Source organism: Uloborus diversus, chromosome 1 (genome assembly GCF_026930045.1).
Source record: "Uloborus diversus isolate 005 chromosome 1, Udiv.v.3.1, whole genome shotgun sequence".
Classification (NCBI taxonomy): domain Eukaryota; kingdom Metazoa; phylum Arthropoda; class Arachnida; order Araneae; family Uloboridae; genus Uloborus; species Uloborus diversus.
In genome coordinates, this window is record NC_072731.1 from 149,318,045 (window position 1) to 149,344,125 (window position 26,081).

The following is a 26,081-nucleotide window of genomic DNA, read 5'->3' on the forward strand; positions in this document are numbered from 1 at the left end:
AAAAAAAAAAACATTTGCATGGGCGCTGCTTTCTTCCGTCAGGAGAAGATAAAACTGCACCACAGAAGGTAGCGAAAAAGTAGCTTCCAGGAGTGTTTCTAAAAGTTATATGAACACTGGCAGAAATACATAGTAACTCAAGGTGATATTTTGAAGGTGGATGTGCTTCGGTAATGTGAACTATTCTGGGTAAGGTTTGATAATACAGCTTGTCCCTCGAACTTTTGGATCGTACTACGTATAATCTGTACAGGGTGTAGTTATGCTTCTCCTTTTTTGACTGCTGTATGATGAAAGACAAAAAACAACAGTCAAAAAAAAAAAATGGAAAGAAAGAAAGAAAAAAAAAAGAAAGAAAGACAACGAGACTGTTTAATAACCAATTGATTTGTTTTCTTCTTTAATTGAACATATAACTAAGATTTCAGTAATATTGTAATAATGTATGGATTTAGGTACACTAAAGACAATTAAAAAACATTAAATTATGTAGTTTAATCGTTCAAAAAGAAATAATAAGAATAAAACTATGAAACCGTCAAGAAATTACGCAATTAAAGTGGAAAGAGTGCACGTAGAAATTTTTTAGTCATCAAATTAAACAAAAAAGGTAACAGATAAATTACAATATTAAATCCTAACAGGAAAATTTGTATACTTATTTAAAGTTTATGAACAGAACAGTTTGCATTTTTCATAAAGGTTATAACAGTGACACAAATTTTACGGAAAAAAGAAATAGCCATGAAGAGAGTGAGGTTCTTAAAACGCAGCCAAAATAAACAAACTCAATATTTACACCAAGTTAATCACTGAATACATATACTACTTGATCTGATGTTTGCACACGTAATATTGAACAATTTGATTGTTTAATCTTTTTTGAACCTCTGATTTTGGAGTAATTCACAACATGAAACTTTGGCCCCAACTTCGGCCCCCTTTTTATAGTACAGAACCGCTACCATCAACGCCTCGGAAGAGTTTCTGAATCTACTTCAGCACTTCCGAAAAAAAAATTCAAAAGTCCCTTTGAATTCCGAATTATGTCACCACTCAAAATGTCTTTAATCAATTTCTTACATTAATGCTCGAAATTTTTCCTAAACAATAGATAAAGCTTAAGAAAAAAATCTCTAATTTTATCAATGGTTTTAGTTTTAAACAACTCAGAAGTACAACTGAAGTTTAGTTTCAGAAATTGAGGGAGTGGGAGGAGGGGCACATAAGTGTTTTCGGAAATACAAAAAATAGTCGTAAAAAATAGAGTTCAAAATAATCATAAACATTGTGAGCGGAAAAACCCTTTTAATACTTGCACTCAAGTTTGTTTTGATGTGCAGTGGCGGATTTAAAATATAGCAAATGTTGCAATTGCGCGAGAGGCCCCATAACCATAGGGGAACCGTAGGAATTACAAAAATGCCTATGATAAATGTTTTACAACTTCTGTGATGAAGAAATAGGGCCCCAGAATGTATTTCGACGGGCCTCAAACTTGTAGCTCCGCCGAAGCGATACAGAAAAAACTGCAATACTGTGATTCATATTACAAATATCGAAAAATTAAAAATTACAGCCGGTTCAACGGGAATCTAACAAAATGAAAAAAACCGGTTTCGCCAGCTCCTATTTGTTTCCATGGTCTCCAATGCGGCAAAATATAACCAAATGATCGTCAGTCTGAGACGCTAAATTAGTTTTGCATTGAAATAAGTAATTAATAGCCACAAAAAATAAGTAAATAGGCTTTTTAGATCACCCGATCGAAAACAAAAAGGAAAGTGCACAACTGGAACGTACGCACACCCCACATGCGAAAATTTAGCATTCTACAGCTTACCATTTTTGAGTTATGACTTATGAGAGGTACATACGTACATCCAGCTGCAAGAAACAACGCGACAATTAACTTGTTCGGTACCTGAATGCAGTATTAAAAACTCTTTCAGGGGTGACTAAAATAGGAATTCATACTGAAATTTAAGTAAACGATTTTATATGAAAACGGTAACTCAATTTACTTTGTATTGAAAAGTAAAACAACAAAGGTCCTTATTTATTTATTTTTTTTTTTTTTTTCAAAAACATCGGCCAATTGCATCGGCTTTTCGATGTTTTTTAAGGCCGATGGGCCGATGTTTCCTGCAAGTTAGCATCGGCCGCCGATGCCGATGACTAAATTGTTGAACCATCGGCGCCGATGCATCGGCCAAGCCGATGCATCGGTCGAGTCCTAACAGTTATAAATTTAGTTATTTCCATCGTAAATCTCAAACCAAAAGTCTGAAAAATGCAAACACAAACCTATCCTGATCAAGAGGAAATCGTTAAAGATGATGTCAATATTGGAAAGCATCGTCTCTTGTAGAGAAATTACAACAGGCTACAAATTAAAATATAGTAATAATAATAGTAATAATAATAATAATAATAACAGTAACAATAGACGTAATACAAAAGAAACGCACACACACAAAAGGATTTATCCAGAAGTAACACGCTAAACAGAGAATTATTTGAAAATGAATGACTTCTAGGTAATCAGAGGAGATGTATCACGTATTTGTTAACAGTACCATCGACTTGCATGAATTCAGAAAGAGATTTTTTAAACTAAAGGACATTTGTTCACTGACATGAATTCCAGGCTTAGACACAATTCATTTTTACAATTACTGATTTTTCATTATGTCATTTGTTCCTTCATTTTATGCTTGCTCATAATATGTTTTCACTAGTAATAGTACAAGTTTTTGCACAAAATTATGAAATGTGCCAACGAAACAAATTGTTTTCGATCATTTTTTGAAACATTTCTAATACCAGTTTTCCAGTATCACAGTTTTAAAATACCGAAGACCAGTATTACATTTTTGGTCCGGTATTGCGATCCCTAATCGGCATTAATAGGGGGTTATGGGCGATATTGTGGCAATACTGAGCACCAAAACGCAGCTTTAGTCTATCTTTGGTCACTTGAAGGGGATAATGTCCACCATATAGCCCTTTCTCTGGATCCGCCCCTGTTTTAAGTGAATGAAACAAAGAATGATTAATTAATTATAAAATGGTCCTAACACCTGCACACTTTTTGGCATATATGCTTTATTCACGATAAAGTCAGAGCAAGGAAAAAAAAAAGAATTCATCAAATTTTGAAAGCAGAAAATGTCCGTGTATTTCTTAAAGTAAAATCTAATGCCAAGTTTTCACCTTTGAACAAAAATGTTTAATTCCAATATGATAAAAGAATGTATGAATGGTGAATAAATCAATTTACGACAAAATCTTTATTGAAATGTTTTAAAATAATATTTTCATAATTTAGATTTTCACTGTTAAAAATAAGAAATAAAGTCGGATTGGAAAAGAATTTATAACTTGTCATTTTTAAGCTTTTAATTAAAATGCCTTTTTTATATAAAGAAAATGTTTTCCTTAGCATATTAAACCAAGAAAAAGTAATGAATTCAATGAAAAACTAGATTTTCTTAATGTCTTTAATTATTAATTCTACTTATATAAGTGTTCTCGTTGATGCATTAGGTAGATTATAAAATAATATGAAAAGTTTAACTTTAATCCAAATATGTGTTGATATTTTGGTTTCCAAAGTAGGTGGTGTATGTCGAACTTGTAATGCATTTGTAGATATTGCAAAATAATTTCAATGTGCCAGATTATGCTCGAGAGTACACGGTTTTGATTGCATCTTGATTTATTTTTTTATATAATATGGAAAACTGCACCCGTGTATGAAATTAATTTAGAAGATTTTTTTTTGTTTATTTATTATTAATCATGTCTTAACTCTGTGATAAATTATGTCTCTGATTATTTATGCGGAGGTCTAATGCATAATAATTTTTTCACACTTAAATCTTTTCGAATAATATTTCCCCTGCAGAAAACCCTACTTTGAGAAAATGAAACTACAAGATTTTATTCTTAAGAAACCCCGTACAAATCTAAGCGATAAACATTCATTAACAATTTCTTCATAAATTGTTCTTGGCTTATTAAAACCTTGGCTTAGGGTAGGGCGGGGCTAGTTGAGCACTTTTTCACTTGAGCGGATATAGTTCCTCAACGGTAAGTCTCAATCGATTTTTATGCAGCCTGATGGAATGGTAATGTATCCCTCTTTAAAAGTGTCCCTGGTAACTTGTTGCTAATAGCACATGTTTAAGAGCTACAGCTGTCGGAATGCCAAAAGTCATACTTGCTAAACGTACCCCATAAATGGGGTAAGTTGAGCAACTGTATGTGGCAAGTTGAGCACTTATAATGTTTAACCAAACCATAGGATAAATGATCATTAGATATGAAATAAAATTTCTGTTTGACAGTCAATGGGGTCGTTTCCAAAATTTTAAAAGTATCTTTTTCTGAACGAGCATGCTTAAAAACATAGGATCTGACCATTTTTTAAATAATTTAAGTTTAATATTTAAAAAAAAAATACTTAAATCGGTGCGTTTTCATTGTTTACACTTCTGGCGTGTCATCACAAATGATTAAATGCCATTCAATGTCGCCATTCACAGAACAAAACATTTAATTCGCATCTTTACTCACGTGTATTAGCAACGATATGGTTGATAGCAATTGTAGAGCGCAATTATAATTCGCTGCTTGATTATCATAACGTGGAAACGTAGTAGAAAAATGCGCCAAATTACATCATTTGTGACGTCATAAAGACCACGCCTTGTTTGAAAAATTGGACATTTAAAAAAATTAATTTAAAAAAATTGTTGCGAAAAGGAAAATACTTTCTGGGTCCATGTTTTTTTTTTTTTTTTTTTTTTTTGCTCCTTCTATCCATTCATTTCAACGACTAAAAGTAGTACTTTTGACTGAAGGAAACCACCCTATTCTTTTTTTATCTTCTTTTCGTAACAAATCAACAAAACTTTAAGGGGTTTTTTTTTCTAATTAACTGAATTGGTTTTGGTTTTCGGACGGATAGTCGATTTCGTTTAAAAAACTTATTTGAAGTTCAGGCGGATGATTTAACAGCACACTCGTATGCAAGGCAACGAACGTCTTTTGGGGAATATCCATAATAGATTGATGCCATTTGCAGTATTTTTTTGCAGTATTTTTTTTTATAGAGTCCTCTTGTTGGGAAGGAAAAACTTGCCTCGGTTTTGTATAACCCATGGATGAATCACCACCTTTTAGTTTCTTCAAAAATCTTGTCAAAGCCATCTGTATAATACCGAATTATTTTGAGGAAGCATTCACACTTTTTCCCTCATCATTGACAGCCTTTGTAGCATTATTAATGTCGTCAGCAGTGTACGAACATCGTGTAGTTTTACTTTTATAAGTCCGCATCATAACAAAGCAAAAAATATATTACTACTTTTGTTTTAAGTTGAGCAATACTTGTTCAACTAACCACAAACCAAAGTCTTAAAATAAAAGTGGGATTACGAAAAAACGGTACGAATTATATCCAAACTCTCTATACGTATCAAAAGTACAGTAAATTTATGAAAGAATAAAACTTGCCTGACAGAAAACAGACAACATTGGACTAATACAGACAAAAACTTGAGGCAAATGAGTTTTTACTTTTTTGTCACGAAATGAATAATGTGCACGCATACTTCACTCATTTGTCGAGCTGCAATTGAAAATCGCGAGATGAGTTCCCCTCCCATAACCCTTTCTTTCCGCCATTTGATGCCTACACGTGTGGTGAATAGTTTTCAAGATATATCAATTGCTCAACGTGCCCCTATGCTCAGCCCCGCCCTACCCTACCGAAAGTCCAATTGTTTTCCTTGCAAACATTGTTTATACCAAATGAACCAAGTTTAACCCCCCCCCCCCCCCCCTGCCCAAAAAGAAATCGGGCGGTTTTCTTTAAAAAAAAACACGTTTTTTTTTTTACACCAACGTTTTTTTTTAAATTATTACTATTATTTTTATTTTCTTCGCAATCAGATGAGGTGCGAAAAATCGCCTGACGGGTGATCGGGATTGATTATTCAGCGCCCAAGAAGTTTTCAGTTTACATTTTCTAAATTTATTTTAAAGAACGTAATTACTCAGAGGCTAGATGCAGCAAATTTTGGATGAGTTATGGAAAACTCTGACAAATCGTGATTATAGTTATAGTATTACATCTCTATGAAGTTCAGCACAGAGACCCCCCCCCCCTTCCCATCCCCCCAAAAAATAATAAGTTCGGGGGCGGCCATGCTCACTAACTTATTATTTAACAACAAAATATCATTTACCTTTTCAAAATCATTCGAAACATCGGCAACTAAAAATTTCTCAATTTCTTAATTTTAAAGCATGAGGTTATCAGTCATGCAAAGAAGACGCCCGCGATCTTTCAACTTGACAACAACATATCATTTATTTTTCTGAAGCCACTCGAAACCCCGGAAACTAATATTCTAAACATATTCCACTTCGCTTGCCGTAGCATTTACGTCTGTGTACCCTCCTTTTCATATCTCACTTTTTATCAGTCTCTTAGACCTCCTTAGGAGGCGATGAAAACTTCAAAAAGCTTACAGCCGTGAACGCGGTGGACCCTCCACGATATGGCCGTCTTCCAAATTGACGCAAGTTCTAGGTAAAGAGAATTAAACTTAATTTTGTTTCTGAGCGGGAGAAGGAAATGCATTCAGTGAATTAGTTCTCGTAAAATGTTAGGAGGGGTAAATAACCGCGAAAGTAGCGATTTCTTTGAAAATGGTTACATTATTGAAGTTATGAGTGGCTTGCTGTATTAATAACTGGAAAGAGAAAACTAGAAAGAAATATTTTTTGAAACAAGTAACAGAGAGTGATTTTTAAACTTTTTTGCGCATTTACTATGCCTCATTCAGAAATTGCTTTCAAATTTCAAAAAGTCTCGTAGCCTGATCTGGCTACTGGATAGAAACGAAAAATACTGATAAGGTCACATAGTACAATGAATTTTTTATTCTGTAAAGATTATTCTTTTTTTTATATTACTTTTATGCTTCATACAGAGTATGATAGTGCATTTTTTGAGGATACTGTTTTTTTTTGGGGGGGGGACCTGGTAAAATTGTGGGGGGGGGGCAATGCATTTGGGGAGAATTGGCACTCCTAGCTACATGATCTGCGGTACAGAAAAGTCATAGTAAATCTTGATCCGTAAATATTTTAGTAATTTATTCTAATAATAATAGATGAAGCAGAAGTGCCCTTCCTTGGAGGGGGGAGGGGCATGAGACAGATTTTACCACTGAAATAATTAATAAAGGTTTTTTAAACGGATTTTAGTCTTTTTAATGTGATATCATGTTTATTTTCGGGGAGGGGGGGGGAGTTTGTTTTAATTGTGGAGGTCACCCTTTGGGAGGGGTTCACTTGGACATATATCTATGCATATCAAGATCTGCAATTGATAAAAGTCCTCGGTAAGTAATATTTCTGTAATTTTTTCAATAACATTCGCTTTAACGCCCCTTCCATCGTTCATGTGGTGAGGGGGGTCGCAAGCACAGACCAAATTAGAAATTTTAAAGAGTTCTTGAAAATTTTCAAGTCTTTGTGAAACAGACTTCACTATTGGAGAATAACATTTTTAAGGGGGGGAGGTGCCTTGTAAACTTTCGAGGTGTGAGGGTTACACCACCCTCGAAGGATACAAAATTCAGAAAATGTGATCGCTACAAGCTATTTTTAAATTAAGGGACACACTGTCAGAGTTGCCAGACGTCCCGGATTTCAAGGGACAGTCCCGTATTTTGAGAAATTGTCCCGCGTCCCGGGGAACTTCCATACGGGACGGCTAAAGTCCCGTTTCTAGCTGATAGCAATGTTTTACAGAACGACATTACTTTAAGAGAAAAAAACAAGTATAACAAAAAATGTGAAATAATGAGCAATAATAAAATCATGTTGCAGCAAACGCAAAAGTTATTCTCCTTTTAATTTGTTTTGTATGTTTTTGTTTTGGCGGCAAACCATGAGGCACTGAATGATTGCTTCTTCCTTGCTCATTGACTAATGTTGGAACTATATCTCTGCGCATGCGTCGTCAATCGCAATGAAAACGATTTTTATACTTTAATAAGCTACATTTTTGTGAGGTTTAATGCTTTGTTGCGATTGAATTTTTCAGATTTATCATGAATAGACGTCTTAAAAATACCCCTGCCCTCCCCCACCTTTTCACTCCTGTCCCGTATTTATTGTTCTTAATTCTGGCAACCCTGCACACTGTTGAAGATGAGGACTGTCCTTCCACGGTTGCCAGATCAAAAACACTAAATACGAGACAGGCTTCTAGGAGTGAAAAAAGGGGGGGGGGGGATATTTTTGAGATGTCTATTCATGATAAATCTGAAAAATTCGATGGCAGCAAATTATTAAACCACACAAAATGTCGCCTATCAAAGTATAAAAATCGTTTCATCGCGATTGACGACGCATGCGCAGATGTATTTCCAAGATTAGTCAATGAGCAAAGACGAAGCAACCATTCGGGCTCTCATGGTCTGCCGCCAAAACAAAAACATACAAACCAAATCAAAAGGAAAATAGTTTTTGCGTTTGCTGCCACATGATTTTCTTGTAGCTCATTATTTCACATTTTTTGTTTAATTAATTTTTTTCCGTTAAAATAATGTCTCGTTCTGTAAAATATTTTTATCAGCTAGAATTCGTGACTTTAACCGTCCCGTATGCAAATTCCCCGGGACGCGGGACAACTTTTCAAAATACAGGACAGTCCCTTGCAATCAGGGACGTCTGGCCGAGACCCACGTGATAACAGGCCAGAAAACTTCCCTCCCCCCGCTTCGTTACGCCACCAGTCGTCGATCTATGAACTTGGCGCGAAATTTTGAAAGCAGTGCAGTTTACCAGTCAACAGTAGTTTTGCTTGCTGTACCTGAAATAGCGAAATGGGATATATGTTACTTCGGATGCACATTTTTCAACCCCATGCTATTTGATTTGTCCACATCCACATACTGGAATGTAGAGGCAATTAAAAAAATATATACAAGTCTTTTAAGTGTCTGAGTGAAAGAGAGTCAATGATTTCCAAATCCGAATAACCTTCATGCGAAGAAAATATTGGGTGCCTTATGGAATAAATTTTTAAGTTCGGAGGTAAGTACTTTTCTTAGATAAACTAATTTACTTTTTATGCAGAAAAATTCATGCAGTTAGGGTTCCTTAACTTTTCCTCACTTACACAAACAATTGTTAATCCGTTTCTAATATCTTTGTCTGTAATTTTTTATTTCAGCATACTGCTTTAATATTTGAAACGATTAACTTGCAACTTTTTATTTCTTTATTTTTTTTTTTATCTTGTACACGCATTTATTCGAAATGGATTTTCCAAGCTCACAATATACATGTGTCAAAATTTTATGCAAATATACTTGTTGCTACCAGAAGTAACGTAACTTAGTGTTGATATTCAGTTGATATGTAAACAAGTTTATTGAAACTAGTTTTTAAATAAACTAATCTTATACTTTCGGTTTTTATTAAATTGTTTCATAAGCTATCGTGTTATTTTGATCAAAAAATATTCCTTGGTGAGCTTCCGTAATTTTGAGGTAGAAGCTTAGCTTTGAATGCCAGAGGTCGTGGGTTCGATATCCAGACATTCCCCCCCCCCCCCCGACTTCGCTACTGCAATGTTATACAAACAAGCTGGTTCTGTGCGTAAATGAAAAAATATATATATAAATTTGTTTTTTTTTCACTGTCGTCTTTAAAGTTTTGTGCTATTTATGCATAAATTGCTGTAGAGTTAACTGGAGTCATAATTTCTGGGATTGCGAAAGATTACTTTTAAGCAGTGAATACACAACGTGTTTTTGCCAATTGCTCTATGCTTGTTTGTTATGCTTAAAAAGGGCAAAATATCTTGAACTATATATTTTTTTGAATTCCTTGGATTTTTCTGTTAATCAGCTAGCAGGAACCTTGAAACTGTAACATAAATTGGATTATTGAGCTATCCATAAACGATGTTACAAAACTTTGAACAAATTTGTCCCACCCCCCCTTGTCACACGTAACGCTGTTTTACATGAGCATATTGTTATAAACAACGAGTGATGTCATACTTCTTGTTATCCCTAAAATGGTCATTCTATAGAAAGTTTTTCGAAAAGGGTTACTTTGTCATCAATTAATGCTTTTTAAAATAATTTTACAAAAGCCTAAAATGATGAATTATTAACCCCCCCCCCCCTCCCCAACCCCAAATGATCACTAGCAGCAGAAAAAGCTAAAAAGAGAAAAGTAGCAAAATTCCAAAAAAAAAAAAAAAAAAAGGCTGCTTAGATATTATAAATACATTTCTTACGTACAACATACAGTATTCATGCTGTTGTATAATTCATACTACAACTAATGTTTCTCAAATTGAGTTCCTGTGTTTTTTTTTTCCCCACGAGTGCCCACCGAGGGGGGGGGGGGAGGAATCATGGTCTCATAATAATGATAGCTTTTCAACGGCTATAGTTTATAAATAACTGTGCCATTGAAAATTGAGGGGGAGGGGAGGAGGAGATGGTTTTTGGGGCATTTTTCTTAAAGTTTTCACAATTGAAAGGGGTAAGGCACCGTTTATTTTGGGGGATGGCACCCAAGTATTCATATCTTTTTAAAAGCATTAATTTGCTCAGCTAAGTTAACATTAATAATCTGGTATTACTTAATTTGATGTTATGTCTTTGAAACATAATTTCAGTAATGTTTCCCGTTTATTTAAATAAAATTGTTTATTTATTTTTTAAAATGTCATTTGAAGCTTATTCGAATACAATGTTAAAATTATTTATTGTTTTGATGTAATTGTAAAATGAAAGCTCATTTATTTATTTTGAATACTTTTTAAGGCTCAATGTTTCAATACAATATACGAGTAGTTTAGAATGAGATTAGTTATAAAATTGTTTTCAAACGAAAAATAGAACTTTGTTCATTTATTACTTCGTTTTAACATAATTGTAAATTAAAAACGTGTTTACTTTATTTGAATACTTTTTAAGACATAAATATTTTCGTTGAAAATACTATGAAAAAAAGCTGTTTATTTATTAAAGTATGATTATCGGTTCCTTTTTATGTTTTCAAATGATAAAGTAGAACTTTTAATAGTAATAAAATAATTGAAGACAAAAATAAATAAGCCAAATAATTCAATTAAACCAAAATACCAATCGAAACGCGCACTTCCCAATATCATCGTGGATCGACGAACGATGACGTCATTTGCTAGTTGGATGGCCTTCCTATCTCGAAGGCCACGGTCCGGCAGCCCTGGTCCTTACAAAATAGGAACGTTTGATTGCCCTATTGTTAATCCTTGCGTTATGCGCTCCATTGAAATAAAGCTATTTTAAAATGGCAACAGTTCCACCATTGTTTTCTTTTTGCGAAGCTTTTCAACTGTAATTGAACTTGAACTTCCAGTCTTAGAATTGTAAAAACAGTGTCGTTGTTTGTGTCCTTTGCAAATTATTTAATGGGCAGAGATGTTCGAACAAATTTCTTTTCAAGTTTTTGAAAACGTGAGTTTTACTATTTGAAAAAAAAAAAATCTACTAAGTAAATGAAATACATTGCCTTAAAAAAAAGTAAAGTGTAAAAGCAATTACTTCAGCTCAATTATTTTTATTCCTTTGAAAAAAATTGTGTTTGTAAAATGCATTTTTTTTTTTTTTTTTTTTTGTAATGCCTCCTAGTTATAATTCCAAACTAATTATTTAAAAAAAAATGCTCCTTTCGGAAAACTAGTGAATAGTTTTGGAATTTTGTTTCGATATCTCGTAGCATTGCGGAACTTTTTCTGTGAACTTTTCGCTTATCAGAAATTTGAGTCTTAATCATAAAAGATTAATAGTTAAATTTTATTGCACGTTTTATCATGTTACATGTTACGAATATCCAATCGTGATGAGTATTTAAAACTTTTTAATGAATGTAAGTTTTGAAGACTTTCTCGAAATTCCTTATTGAAAGTAAAGTAAATTGCTTATAATAACAGAATTTTTTAAAAAATACTAAGCACATCTTATAATGCATTCAAAATGACAAAATAACTTTTCTGGGTCAGGAAGAACAATATTTAAGAGTTATTGTAGTTTTCAATTATTCCAAGAAATTGACTCTACAAACGAGGAAAAGTGCGGCTCTAGTCAGGTAGAGAATTTCTATCATTATCTAACTTTCTGTCATAAATTTGAGTGTTGAAACATACCATATTTTTCTACGAAAGTTTAGCTCGAAATGACTGGAGCCGCACTTTTCCTCGTTTGTGGAGTCATTTTCTTAGAATTATTGAAAACTACAGGGATACTTAAATATTGTCCTTTCTGACCCAAAAAAATTATTTTGTCCTTTTGACTGCATTATAAAAAATGCTTAGTATTTTTTAAAAAAATTCTGTTATTTTTTTTTTTAGTGTAAATGTGTTTCAGAAGTAGAATCATGTTACCATCACGCAATTTCACCTCTTTTTTTTTTGGTATAAATACTTCATACTAAAAAGAAAAAAAAAAACTAGAGATGTGTCTAAAACTTTAAGCAATTGGCACTAAAAATAATTCCTTGTTCCCCTCTAATATTTGTCCGTTTGCTAATTTAATTATAATCAATTAATTATTAAAGGTTTTTTAAGACAAATTTATGGCTCCCAACATGCAAGTTACTCGTGATAAAGATCCTAATATGTGTCTTTACTTAGCCCAGTTTTCGATTATTGGCATAGATGAGGGTGAAAATCTTAAGAACCCTAAGATAGTAGATAAATTGCATGCTTGCTCCAGAGCAGCCTTAATTCAAAATTTTTATTGTGATTACTATTAATATTGCTGTTGTAAGGCAACAAAATTTGTAACAATCTTACTACTGTTATATATGCGAAAGTTTGTCTGTATGGATGTATGGATGTTTGTTACTCTTTCACGCAAAAACTACTGAATGGATTTTGATGAAACTTTACAATAATATAGCTTATGCATCGGAATAACACATAGGGTAGTTTTCGTCCCATTATGGGGGGCAAAACCCCCTTAGGGGGGGCAATAAAACACAATTTTCGTATAAATTCTCTAATATATGGATGAAAAAATACTTGCACATATTAACATTATATGTCCATCGAAAGCTCTCATTTTTCTGCTGAAGATGGCACCTGTTCGAAATTTCTAAGTAGAGTAAAAAACGAATTATGAGCTTTTTAGTTCCATGTTCGAAGGCTTTGCTTAACTCAATACAATATTTAGTGTATCATCTCAACTCCCTGTCGATAACGACTATTGTTGTATCGTTGAATATCTCTGCTTTTCGTGACAGTTCAAGGCTTTTCTCAAGCAAGTCTTGAAGTAAGATTTTTGCAAATCTTGAAGTAAGATTTTTGCACAAGATTGGCAAATAATACATAGATTTGGCTGATTTTTTTTCCATTTTAATGCAACTTTGAGGCAATTAATGGTTTTTTTTTATTTATTTGTATTGACTGGGTATTTAATCGATCAGCTGGAATCTAGCTAAACTTTTTTTGTGGAATCATTTACAGCAGACACGTGTTTCGGCGTTATAGGGAACGCCTCTTTCAATGCAAAAAATAATGAGCTTAAACTCCAACTGTTTTCTATTACCCTAGCATTGAAAATAAAGCCTTAAGATTTCTATGTGTTGCCAAACGGCGCGAGAGAAGCGGTTAATCTTCTATAAAGGATAAATATATCTTTTAGTCGCGCAGATAAAAAAAATGAGATCGAATCTGTTTTAAGAAAAAAAATGGTTTAGATTAGTTCCCTCGTACAAACCTAAAATTAACATTTTAGCCTCACCCTCTCATGTTAAGGAGTTCGCTTTATGCAAAAAAAGTCTGATTCATGAGGAAGGTAGAGCAATTCCTTGCTCTTTAAAAAGTTATTAACTAATCATAGGTAGTAAAAGAGATGATTCGAACACTTAAGTTTGATTAATTTGGTGGCAAGTTTTTGCGGACCGCCTCAATAGTGTTAAGGACATCAACCCATGTCTGGAATTGAACTCCGGTCGGTTTATGAATAGTTTCGCCGACATTCCCCCCCCCCCCCCCTTGCATATATCAAAAGGTATGATTGAAACTGAAAAACAGGGGTGGGAAACGGAAATTTCGTATTGGCGAAACAGTGCGGAGATACCGTCCGGTCACCTGGTTTAAAGACCCTTGTTTGCAATCCTAAACCTTGGTTGCATGGGAACATTTTAAAAATGCTAATGTTATCAGCATCTTGTTTACAGGGTCCGGCATATTAACCAGTAGCATTTGGAGAGAGCACTGTGTTAATGTTCTCAGCATCTTGTTTACAGGGTTCAGCATATTAACCTCTCTTACTTTCAGAGAGCGTTGTGTGAGTTGTGGTGGGGATACGGTGGTGGAAATGGTGTCGGTAGATAGCAGTATACATGTCATTAGCAGAAGTAACAATGGCATGTCGCGGCAAGCATCGTCATGTGTTGTAGGAGGAACATATTTGAAATGGCTTTTTTGATTACTACTCAGCAAGAATTTCACGTTCAGCTCCAATGTGGCCTACCTGATTCTGTTTATGATCGAAAAAATGCATGTTTGGGTATCAAACACTAAAGCCACAGAGACTAAAAAAAAAGAACTCCTGTTTCCAACTTTATCGACATGATCCCGCTCCAGATATAAAACAAGAACACCTGGCCGACCTCAGACTGTTGCAACGCTGAAAAATGTGGCGCATGTGAGAGAGCCCACCCAGGGAGCTTTAAAGCGTTTAACACTTACTAAACATGCAGCTACCCCGTGATTGTCGGATAGAAATGCCAAAAAATATCCTACTCTGTGACCTTTACATCGTGAATAGTGTTTTCTAGCTGAACAAGATCGTATCCGCCATGTTGGAACCGAATGCAAACTTCTTGCTGAGTAGTAATCAAAAGACCTTCATTTTGAATGTACTCCTCCACAACACATGATGATAGTCACCGAATTATGTCATCGCTATTTCTTCAAATGGCACATATATTGGCATCTGTTGATACCACTTCCACAACCGCATCCCTAATACAACTCACACAGCTCCCTCTCCAAAACCGGGGAAATATACCGGACACTATTCTTTCAACCTTATGGTGTCTATGAAATACATACTCTGAGTCGTCCTCTCCCCCTTTCAGAATTTGAAACTCCTACACGTAAGTGGTTCTCTCATTTGCATTTTTACAAACTACAAAATATTCAATCTCTATTCCAATAATACAAATCTTTTATTTTATCACATTTTTATTCAGATGGTTCTTTTGCACTTCTACTGGTACAGCATATTCTCATTTTAAGAGGAAAACTCTCATGGTCTGTGGGGGTATTCATCTTCATTCCAATAAAAGTATTTTTCAAGCAGAATTACTTGCTATTCAGGCATTAAGGTCTCGGAATCACTAAACACCATCCAACGTAACCTAAAATAACCGGAAACTGCATTTAGGGGGGTTCAGTTTCGATAAATTACCGGGGTAGACTCTCAGATCCGCAATTTGTGCCGAAGTATTGCTTATGCCCCTCCCTCCTTTTTCTCAATGTGGGTTCAAATTTTAATCGTGACTTCCTCCAAAACCAGAAGATGGGTCTACTCTTGCCGACAAGTCGTTTGACTAGAATTTTCAATTTTCTGTAACTTTATTCAGCTGTGGTTTCTTGCAGGATTGACGCGTTTTTGTTCTTTTCTATAGTGATTATATCCTTTAAAATTCAGTTTTTCCATAATATTTAGTCTTTATAGGCTATTGAAAATATGTGATGGATCAAAAGGATAAAATAGTTCTAAGCACAAGAAACGTGCTAAATTAAATTTAAAAAAACTGAAGAACAAGAAAATCTCAAGGGAAAAAAAAAAAATATATATATATATATATATATAGAGAGAGAGAGAGAGAGAGAGAGAGAGAACGAACGGTGATGCAAATTTTACATATAGGCAGTTTTCAATAGCGGAAACTCTGGACTTATTGAAATACAATCCCGTCAAAAATGAAGTTTCTTAGCAAAATTTTAAGAAAACTCACGTGGGAGAAAGCAAAGACACATAAGAAGTTGTTCAAATAATAGCTTTAAAAAATACTTAAATGAACAGAATAAAGATGATATTGTAAAAAAGCAAAAAAAAAAAAAAAAAAATGGCAAAATGGTTAATGCACAAAACATAAACAGGATGAAGATATTGTAAGTTGTTTTAAAGTAAAAAAAATGGTCGATTCAATAAAGGTTGAAGTTCAATATTCAGCAAAGAGCAAGTTTTTTAACAAAACTAGAAATCCGATTTCAAAATAGAGCCTTTATAAAAATAACTCGCATAATTTCGAAAGAAGTAAGAGAATTAATTCAGGTTGTGATCTTTTTATAAAATGTGTTATCAAGTGAAAAATCACGAATGGTGAAATAATTCTGAGAGTTTGGTTGATAATATTCTGAGAGTAAAAATGTTAATTTTGACGGATCATGCTTAGCATTCGACAAAAATTGTAGCCAATCCCCCTTTTTCCATTTTATACCATATGTTCCTCAGATAGATCTAATTCTCATTTTTTTCATAGATCTTTTACAAAATTTCATCTGCATTGTCAATATAAGGACACGTTTTAGAACTGCATAGAATGAAAAAAATCATCTTACATAAAACTGTAGGCTGTGAGAGAATAATAATCATAGTCTGTCAATGTTAATGAATGTACTTATTGCATACATCCTCATATCTATAATAGCCAATGATCGAGTAACCCGCGCAGTTCAACAATGAAACTCGCGCCACGGCATGATAATTTGATAATATGTTTTGGTGATGTTTAACATGCTACGAAAGGCTTTATTGTGACAAGGCTTTATTCGATCCGGTAACTTACCAGTTTTACTGGTAAGACTGTGTCATTCAGGGGAATGAAGAAACGAAAAAATGTTCAACAATGAACGCTACCTACTGGAGTTGAGGGTGAATCCACTGGAGTTAGGGTTACAATTTCAACCATCAAAATATCAAATTTCAACTATCAAAATATCACCAAACAGGCAATGGCTTCGTTCAAATGTAGAAGCAAATTTCCCACGTCATACCTTGACGAGCGATTTTCTAGTTACTTTAAATAGTCTTCGGTAAGCCATTTACTTAGACCCTGAACATGTGAGCACAATGAGCAAACATATAGAAATAAGATAATATAACCCGTCTTCATTTTTTCATAAACTTGACAATTTTAATTTTAAAAGTTCTATTTTTAGAGGATTTATTTAAGTTTTTAATCCAAAGAACTTTTTATTTTTTTAAGCGGGGAGAAGGGACGGCAAATTTCAAATTTTCCTAGGAGAGGTGTGGAACTAAATTCGGCTCTGCTTGTTGGAACTAAATTTTTTAAAAAAATCTCTATAACGAAATCTGCATAATGTGTGCTCGAATCCATACGTTCCAATCATGTTTTGATCTTAGTCTCATGTTTTCTACTGCATTGTATTTATTGAATGCTTCTCCCTAGGGCATCACCGTCAGCAAGAAAGAGTTACTAGGATTACTGCTTGTGTTCATAGTATACGTTCTCCTTGGCGGTCTCGTTTTCATGCTTCTTGAGAGTCCCCTGGAAGAAAAACTCAGAAGGGAAATCGATGATCTTAGAAATGAATTCCAAGGTATTCTTTTGTTTTGACTGGTCTTAACAAATTCCTCAGACATTTTAAAACTGCGTATAAATAAGGTTTCGCCTATTAGTCCAGTCATTTGGTCGAAAAAAAGAGGGTAACCTGGAAAGTTTTCCGGGAGTTTTGAAAATTGGTTATTTTACAGACTTTGATGTGCTCTTTTCGAATTTACACTTTGCCACCTCGTATCTTTGCCGCTCGTGCCGCCATATTGAAAAAATGGCGTCGAAAAGCGGTATTTTGACGATATCTCCTTTCTGACTTAAATCATATACAAGACTAGCATTCCCGTACCCGGCATTGCTCGGGTAATGGAATTAGCAGGGGTTAACAATGCTTGGTGCACCTGGTTTCGAAAATCCCCCATAATAATTACTTATTACCTATATCTTTTTCTAATTTTGGGAGGATCCCGGGGCCCCTGGACTTCTTATATATATGCCCTTGTCCTTAACCGATCTTTAACTGTCATTAACGATCCTTATAAAGTATTGATTATGTTTGCAAACACAGGTCATCCACATTTTATTGTTATACCTATGTTTAAGCAAAAACTTCTTTGTACAGAACATTTTTAGTATTTTTTTTTTCTGGTGCTAAAATTATTAAGCTGCTTGATTAACTGACTTTGGAGCAAGCTACATAAAATTGGCCGTGTGAAAAAAAGTCTTCTCTTAAATCGATCCCTGCTATTTTTAATGTCTGTCCTCTTGTGACTTATTAACGGTTATTGCAAAGCAAACTTTTACAGGAAACTGCACTCTTCTAAATTCAAAAGGATAGTCCGCCTGTGACGATGTTCTTAAAAATTTCGTTTCTAGTTTTGAAAAAATGAAAGCAAAAGCCAGAAACATTATTATTTGACTTGAGAAAAGCCTCGAACCACGTGAGAAACAAAATCAATATCAAATTTAAAATTCGCTATCGACCAAAAGTTGAGATGAAGTACTGAATAATGATTTGAATGGAGGAAAGCCTTCGAAAATAAGGGATTTAAATTTCAATGACAGGTTTTAATTTCGCAGAAATTAAGGGGTTTTAATTAATTTCTCCCGAACTAATTGAGATTTCGAAAAATCCTTTCTTAGTGGTTACTTTCGTAATCATGCGGACATGCCTGCCAAATTTCAAGTCTGAGGTATCAGCGGTTTCGGCTGAGCGTTGATATATATATATATATATATATATATATATATATATATATATATATATATATATATGTATATATATATGTTATCTCAGGACATTGATTTTTATATATTAAGATTAATTTATGCATTATATATATTAATTTACGTATAAAATTAAACAAGAAAAAATTTCCTACAATTTATATCATAACTTTTTTTTCTTTTTGCAAAATAAATAATTTAGGCGTACGAGCGCCGAAAAGTGTTATTTAACAGCATTTTCGCGTAGATGTTTTTGATGGACCAGAAGTTACATCGGTTCATCGTCTTCAGTATTGATTGAGACGCAGTGGCGGATACAAGGGGGGTCAGTTGGGTTATGACCCCCCCCCCCCCCAAACCCGCAGCAGTATTTGAATGTTTGCTCGAAAAAAATAGAAAACTTGATCGAAACCATAAGAAGTGCATACAAGAAGGGGTTGTCATGCCCCCACCCCCCCTCATCAAAATCTGTGACAATACTTTGTAATCTGTTTTGAGGTTCATTGCATTAAAGTAGTGAACATGACTGTTTGAAAAAAAAAAGAAAAGCCGGACTGAAATCACATAATAAGAAACAGTAAATAGTTTTCAAATTCTTTTTTTTGGGGGGGGGGGGGTATTAACTGTTATTTATAATATATGTATTAACTGTCATTTATAATATATGTATTTAAAATATGTAGACAGTAAAATAGCTTTTCTTGAGACAGTTAGTCTGCGGTGTTGTGTTCAGGAGCCAGTATAATGAAAAGTAACAAGGAAGTGTCTGACGTCCGATCGCTTTTTTTTTTTTTTTTTTTTTTTTGCAACAAATTTAATCAACGATAGTTGATTAAATTTGTTGTATGGTTAAAACTGTATCCAAAGCTGCAGGCATCGCTTCAGTTGATAAAAACCATTGAGTGTGTAAATGTTTTATTTTATGTGAAGTCTCTGTAGATTATTAATTTCTTTCTATTTGTAATTTTTAGATAGTTTCGTTTTTAGCAGTGCTGAGTTTATTTTTAAATGTGCTGTAAATAGTTAATTAGTTTAAATCAGTGTTTTTGGATTTATTATCGTGCAGGAAATGTAAAATTTGAGTGTCGTAGTTAGCGCAAAACCTCATTATACCAAGGGTCTCGTAAACTAGCCCACCGTATTAGACGGAAACCCTGTCGGAAAAAAACCGCGTTTGTTAGAAAAAACTACATATAACAGGGGGTTCCCAATTTATTCCAACTCATGGCATTCTTTGACGAATTACATTTTTTCATGGCACCCTAATCTATTTCAATTACACACGCATATTAAAAATATGGACAGCTCGCAGCACCCTTGCGGCATCCACTTTGGGAACTCCTGACCTATTACAAAAATACTGAAGCGCTCGGGTGACAAAGCAGTGTAGTCCCTTTTTTGGACTGTTGAAAACACTGATGAACCCAAAACCCCCGGATGGAAACATATCTGGAGTTCCTGTATCAGACTCTGAGGCTGCGACGTCTTCGTCAACCTCCAATATTCACAATTGAAATTAATCAGTCCGTCAATAATTTATCAAGTCCGAATTATATTTATAGAACATTTAATTTTTTTATTAGATTTTCGCCGCATGTTTTACTTTTATTTTAAGCGTTGTTTTACTATTATTTTAAGTGATGTTATTTTTCTGCATACAAGATGGATATGTCGAGTATCATGCAAATTTATAATCTTAAGATGGATATGTGTCTAGTACTATACAAATATTCAATGAACCAGGAGTTTTGTGATCCGAAATTTCCGAAAACTGAGATGTCATTTCTGAAAATTTTCGACTTACATTCTAAAACTGAAAAATTATTTTAATTGAAAACTTTTAAATGATTTTTATCAATGATTTCGATGTTTTTTGTAAGCATATTTGAAGAGCTTTTATCATTTCAATGATTTTTGTTTGTATATTTTAAGAATTTTTACAGGTGGGGAAGGTGTTGTTCGTAGAAGAAAGTAGAAGAAAGAAATTGTACACAAGACTACGTTCTTGAGCATGACCACCCCCCCCCCCTAAAATGAAATCCTGTATCCGCCCCCTGTTGAGACGTCATGCAATTTCTTCGGTATCATCTGCGAAGGGATCATCAAATTCATCATGAGCTTCTTCGTTTTTTATTGCTTCATTCGTTTGCTCGAAAACCGTTTCCGTTTCTTCCTCTTCACCGCTATCATGTGATGAACTTTGCGAATTCTCCCAATAACCACCTGTACAATTAATACACATAACGGAGCATTTTAACCCGGCTTTTCTGCATCCACAGGCTTTTTTTTTTTTTTTTTTGCATTTGCAAGAAATAAGTCTTTGCAAGAATTGTGGAGCTGGGGATTCAAGCGCCATGACAGAGAAATTAACCAATTCTTATTTCTAGTCCACCCCTACAGCTCTGGGTTTTTTTCATCTCCACATCATCTGCCAAATCTGGTGATAGGATCGAAAAGAATGTTGTCTTGCTGCTGCTTCTGTTGGAGGTAACGACGAAATATTAAATTTACTTTTATATGCAGATTTTACAAAGCATTCTTATCTGTAGGCGTTTAAGGTCATGTTTTTCTTGCTTTTTTTACTTTTCACTTCACTGTAACCGTATAAATCAAGAAAAAATTGTTCTCCAGCTTTAGCAATGATCTCTGGATCAGCATATGGATTTTTGAATGCTTTAATAGACTCGCTTAAATTTGGATTTTTTTCGAAGTACATTAATAAATTTCGTTTTTCCTTGATTGAAAAGGGCACATGTTGTATCACAGCCACTAAAGGCATGCAAGAATAAAATATGATCTGCGGCTGTCTTACTGTCGTATACTATCAGTTGTATATATTTGTTGTGAAATTATTCCTTTTCCTGGTTTGAGCATATATATGCTTGATCGCTTAGATATAGCTGTCAAAAGAATAAGAAGATCTACATCTTTCGCCTACAACAATTACATAGTATACTGATGACGCAGGCTAAAATATTCTATTAAGTTCTACCGGTCGAAATTTCGGAAAGGGACACTGTTATAACCAGGGGTTCCAGACGAGTGAAAATATTCCCTCTAAGGTGAAAGCATAGTGCCTGAAGGTGCAATGCAAGCTAGAAAATAGAGCAGAGGAGCCGAAACAGCATGCAATCACAAAAAAGACTCATTGCGCATGCGCTTTTGCCTCAGACATACATTCAAACCACCTCAATATGGCGGACAAATGATGATTGCGTTTGTGTGTCTTTCACATTGAATGAAGTACACTATTGGGTTTAAACACAATTTTTCTTGGATTAATTATCCGAAATTACAAGTAAGTACAGCTTTTGATCACTTTGTAGCTTTTAGGGCCTTCAAACATAGTTAAGTGGTTAAAAGTGCATTCATTGCTTTTCAGTTACCGTTACTGTCTTTTAGTTTCCGTTAACCGTTACTATCGTGAAATTTCCATCATTCAAAACGCTACTAAAAATATCAGTCATTATTTTCTTGAGTACTCGATAAGCAGCTTTTATTAATCACCAAAAAAAAAAAGCTATAAGATATCAATAATCAACAAGTGAGAATCTTAATAAAAAATGATTCGTGTGCTACGTAGATTATAACAGAAAGCTAGCGGAAAAAAATCTCTCTCAGTCTAGCTTTTTTTTTTTGGCTTTTTCATTCAAGTGTTAGAATCATTTCTTGTTAGCGGTTAATGTCTGGATAGCGTTATAAATTTCTTTTGGTTTTTTAACTATCGAAAAACTTCATGTGCATTTTATTTTGTTACTCTTGATTAACGTTTATGAAACGTTTTTGTTTTTCCGTAACTGTAATATCCCTGAATATTTTTGGCTCTTCATGTAAATAATCCATAAGTACAGCTATGCTCCATTTTCGGAATGCGTCAAGGTTTTAGTAAATGTATAATTTCTCACATCATTTAAATAATTACTCGTCTTTAAATTATAACGATTTGTGACAGAGCTTTGATACCAAGTAAAGGGGTAAATATTTATTGTTTTATTAATTCTTAACATTACTTTTTGTAAAAAAAAAAACTCGTCAGAACTCTGAATTTTTCACATGTTTTTAACGGCCCCAGAGTTATTATTAATATTATTTATTTTATGAATTTTTAAGAAAACGATAGATAAAGATTTCACTGGTTCGCAAAGTTTTTCATTTGCTTTTACCGCGCCCGTGAGTCAAAAGAGGTTGAGAAACACTGAGTTAGAGCAATGAGCACTTCTTAACTATGTTGAAAACTCTGAAATATGATCAAATGCTGTAATTACATGTTTTAATCATTTCCAGTATCGAGTTCAATGTGAAAAATGTCCAAAACGAAGAATATCATAAATCAAAACAAAACTTAAAAAAAAAAAACCACAACTGTATTCAAAAACGCACACAATACGGGGGAGGGGGGGGGAGGAGGATCTATAGTAAGGGGTGCCATTTCTCTCTCCAAAGGTTCCTTTTTTTCACTCCGGCTGTCTATTTTTTAAAAGGTGCCTGTTTTTCACCCTATTTAGAGGTGCGATTTTGGCTCCGTATTGGGTGTCGCTTGTGAACAAGCGTTTCTCTCCTGAAAGGTGCCGAATGCATCCTCCTGTAGTTTTAACAGTGGAGAGAGGAGGAATCCACGTGGTGCCTGATTGGAAGAGTCTTTCGGTGTTTAGTGCAGATAGGAAGAAATGACTGAAATGGATTTTGGCTTCTGTATTGCTCCGTCGCTCATTTATACCACAAAAAGAATTTTAGTTGGTGGATTGTCAGTTTTTATGCAGTAAATTAACTTGTAAATCGTTTGAATTGTGTTTATACTATATGCTTATTAATTAAACTCTGCGTTTCCTCGATATGTTACGATAACTAAACCTTAAAGTAGTGTGGGAACGACTTATTCTGCGATAACGCGTGTTAAATAGTACTTTGCGGCGCTCGTACGTCAAAACTTTTTATTTTACGAAAAACGTTGTTATGACATAAATTGTAGGAAATTTTCTCTAGTTTAATTTTGTAACATATGTTTTTCTCGTAAAATAAGTCAGAAAGGAGATATCCTCAAAATACCGCTTTTAGACACAATTTTTTCAACATGGGGGCACGAACGGCAAAGATACGAGGTAGCAAAGTGGAAATTCGAAAAGAACACATCAAAATCTATAAAATTACCAATTTTCAAAACTCCAGGAAAACTTTCCAGGTAAAACTACCAGATGACTGGACTATATTGAGATAAAAGTCTAATAAAGACAAAGGTTGATGCATTAAGAAAAGGCCATGCGTTTAAATACAAATTGAAGTTAATATTTAAGCAGCCATGAATTTTTTTTTAGTTACGTTTACAAAACCTTCAGTTACTCGAAACTAAGTTGAGATTGACTTAAGCCACTCTTATTCTAGCTCTGTCGTGTGACATTTTAAAGTCTCTTCGTCAATGTAATTGAAAGCTATTTTTTATCGCAATGCCTTTTAAGGGAACGCTTTTGGAGATGAAAAGATATGCGTCAAATATTTTTTATGTGCCTGTTTTGACTCACTTTCCTGGACTCCTATGTCATGAGGCCCCCTCGCAATTACGACAGTCGCGAAAGGTGGTAAATTCACCATTTTGAAAAATTGGTTCCTTGAAACCCTGAAACACGTGTCTGCAATTACATTGCTTATTTGTGTTTAATCGACTTTGTTTACTCTCTTTCATTTCGTGTTTTGTTTCAAGTTTTGTTCATTTTGTTAGTCAAATCCTACTTTTTCTTTTTTTGATGGCATACAAAAATCCCATTTTATTGATTTTTATTTGTTTATTTATTCAGAATAATACATAATGACTACGTACAAAGCGCCTTGCCTCTAGACACACACAGGAAAGATTTACAACCCAAGAGAACAAAATAAAATCCAGGGCACCAGCGAGAATCGAACCCAGGACCAGTGGCGGATTTACTAGGGGGCGCTGGGGGCGACCGCCCCCTCTGTGACCGTAATTTTCTAAAATCAATAATATAGAATTGAAGGAATAACTAGCAATCGCAACGAATTTTAATCAAGTACATTCCACAAATTTGTTTTAAATTAATTTTAGACAGTGTAGTCGAAGATGAACAGTATTATCTACTTTTAATTTGAACCTAAGCTCGCTCTTTCCCCCATTTTTGAATTTTAATAATTTTTATATTTCTATATGTGTCTTTTAACCTTTTTCTTTCAGAGCTACTCTACTGGTATGATAAGACATAACTATGATTCATTACAGTGGTTTGCAACCTTCGGGGGATAGCCCCAAAAGGGCAATTTGAAACTTCAAGGGGGCAATAAATTCGTGAGGGGCGATTAGTACTTAAAAGACAGGATAAAGGAGGGGGCAAATTGACTCCTTGCCCCCTACATATGACAGGCCTGGGGGTGGGGAGGAATGGCTTTTACGATTTTCAACCGCCACGCCCTTGAATAGACTATAAATCCGCTCCTGCCCACGATCACCGTCTTTAGAAGACGAAGCTTCTACACAAAGTCACGGAGGCCCCGTCTATTTTGTTTTAAAAAGCATAAAACGACACGTTAGAAGAAATTTCTCAGAAAGCTATGCTCTAGCTTTAATTCTGAAAGTGACGTTGTTACAGCTCCCGCGGGTTTTTACAAACGCGGCGAGCACCGTTAAGTCAACATCATAGATCAAGACAGCGATGCACGTGGAAATAGCCAAACCGTCTGCCGCGTTGGAAAGTCTGGAGGAAACGCATTATTTTTTCAAAAGAAAATGGGCGAAGTTACCCATTGCGCGCGTTACGCGACTTTTTAAGCACTTTTCAATGAACAGATGCAGGCTATAATTAGAGGTCGTACGCGGGATTTTTTTTTTCTTCTTCTTCGTAAGCAATGCGTAGATTTCCGGTTATGTTCCCACTTTTGGTGTTTCTTGAAATGTCGTTTTGCACTTTATGTGGGACAGCGTGTCAAAACTGTTCTCAGTTTTTTAACGTTTCGGAGTAGTACTAAAGTTGACATGCTTGGTTTAGCTGTTTGAAAGGGATGGTGTTTAAATGTTATGAGCCCTAAGCAATTTCTAAAAGCTTACAATCGGTGACTTCGTTTGCATTAATGAACAAAAATTTGTGTGTGTATATTAATTCTTTAAAAGTGTTATGAAAAAGCCCAAATCGGTTTATTCTTTCTTCCTCTCTTTTTGAAGTGAGAAATCAAACTGACTCATACTCCTCAATTGACCGCTTCTTTATTACCTTTTTTAATTT

General features: G+C 34.4%; 1 protein-coding gene across 1 annotated transcript in view; it reads left to right on the forward strand.

Annotated features, from left to right (window-relative positions):
* Nucleotides 1-26,081, forward strand: part of LOC129232777 (potassium channel subfamily K member 4-like) — a 170,346-nt gene that overhangs the window by 107,736 nt on the left and 36,529 nt on the right. The window contains 1 exon segment of the mRNA XM_054866884.1: nt 17,524-17,674. Within this exon segment, the coding sequence (XP_054722859.1) occupies nt 17,524-17,674 (151 nt within the window).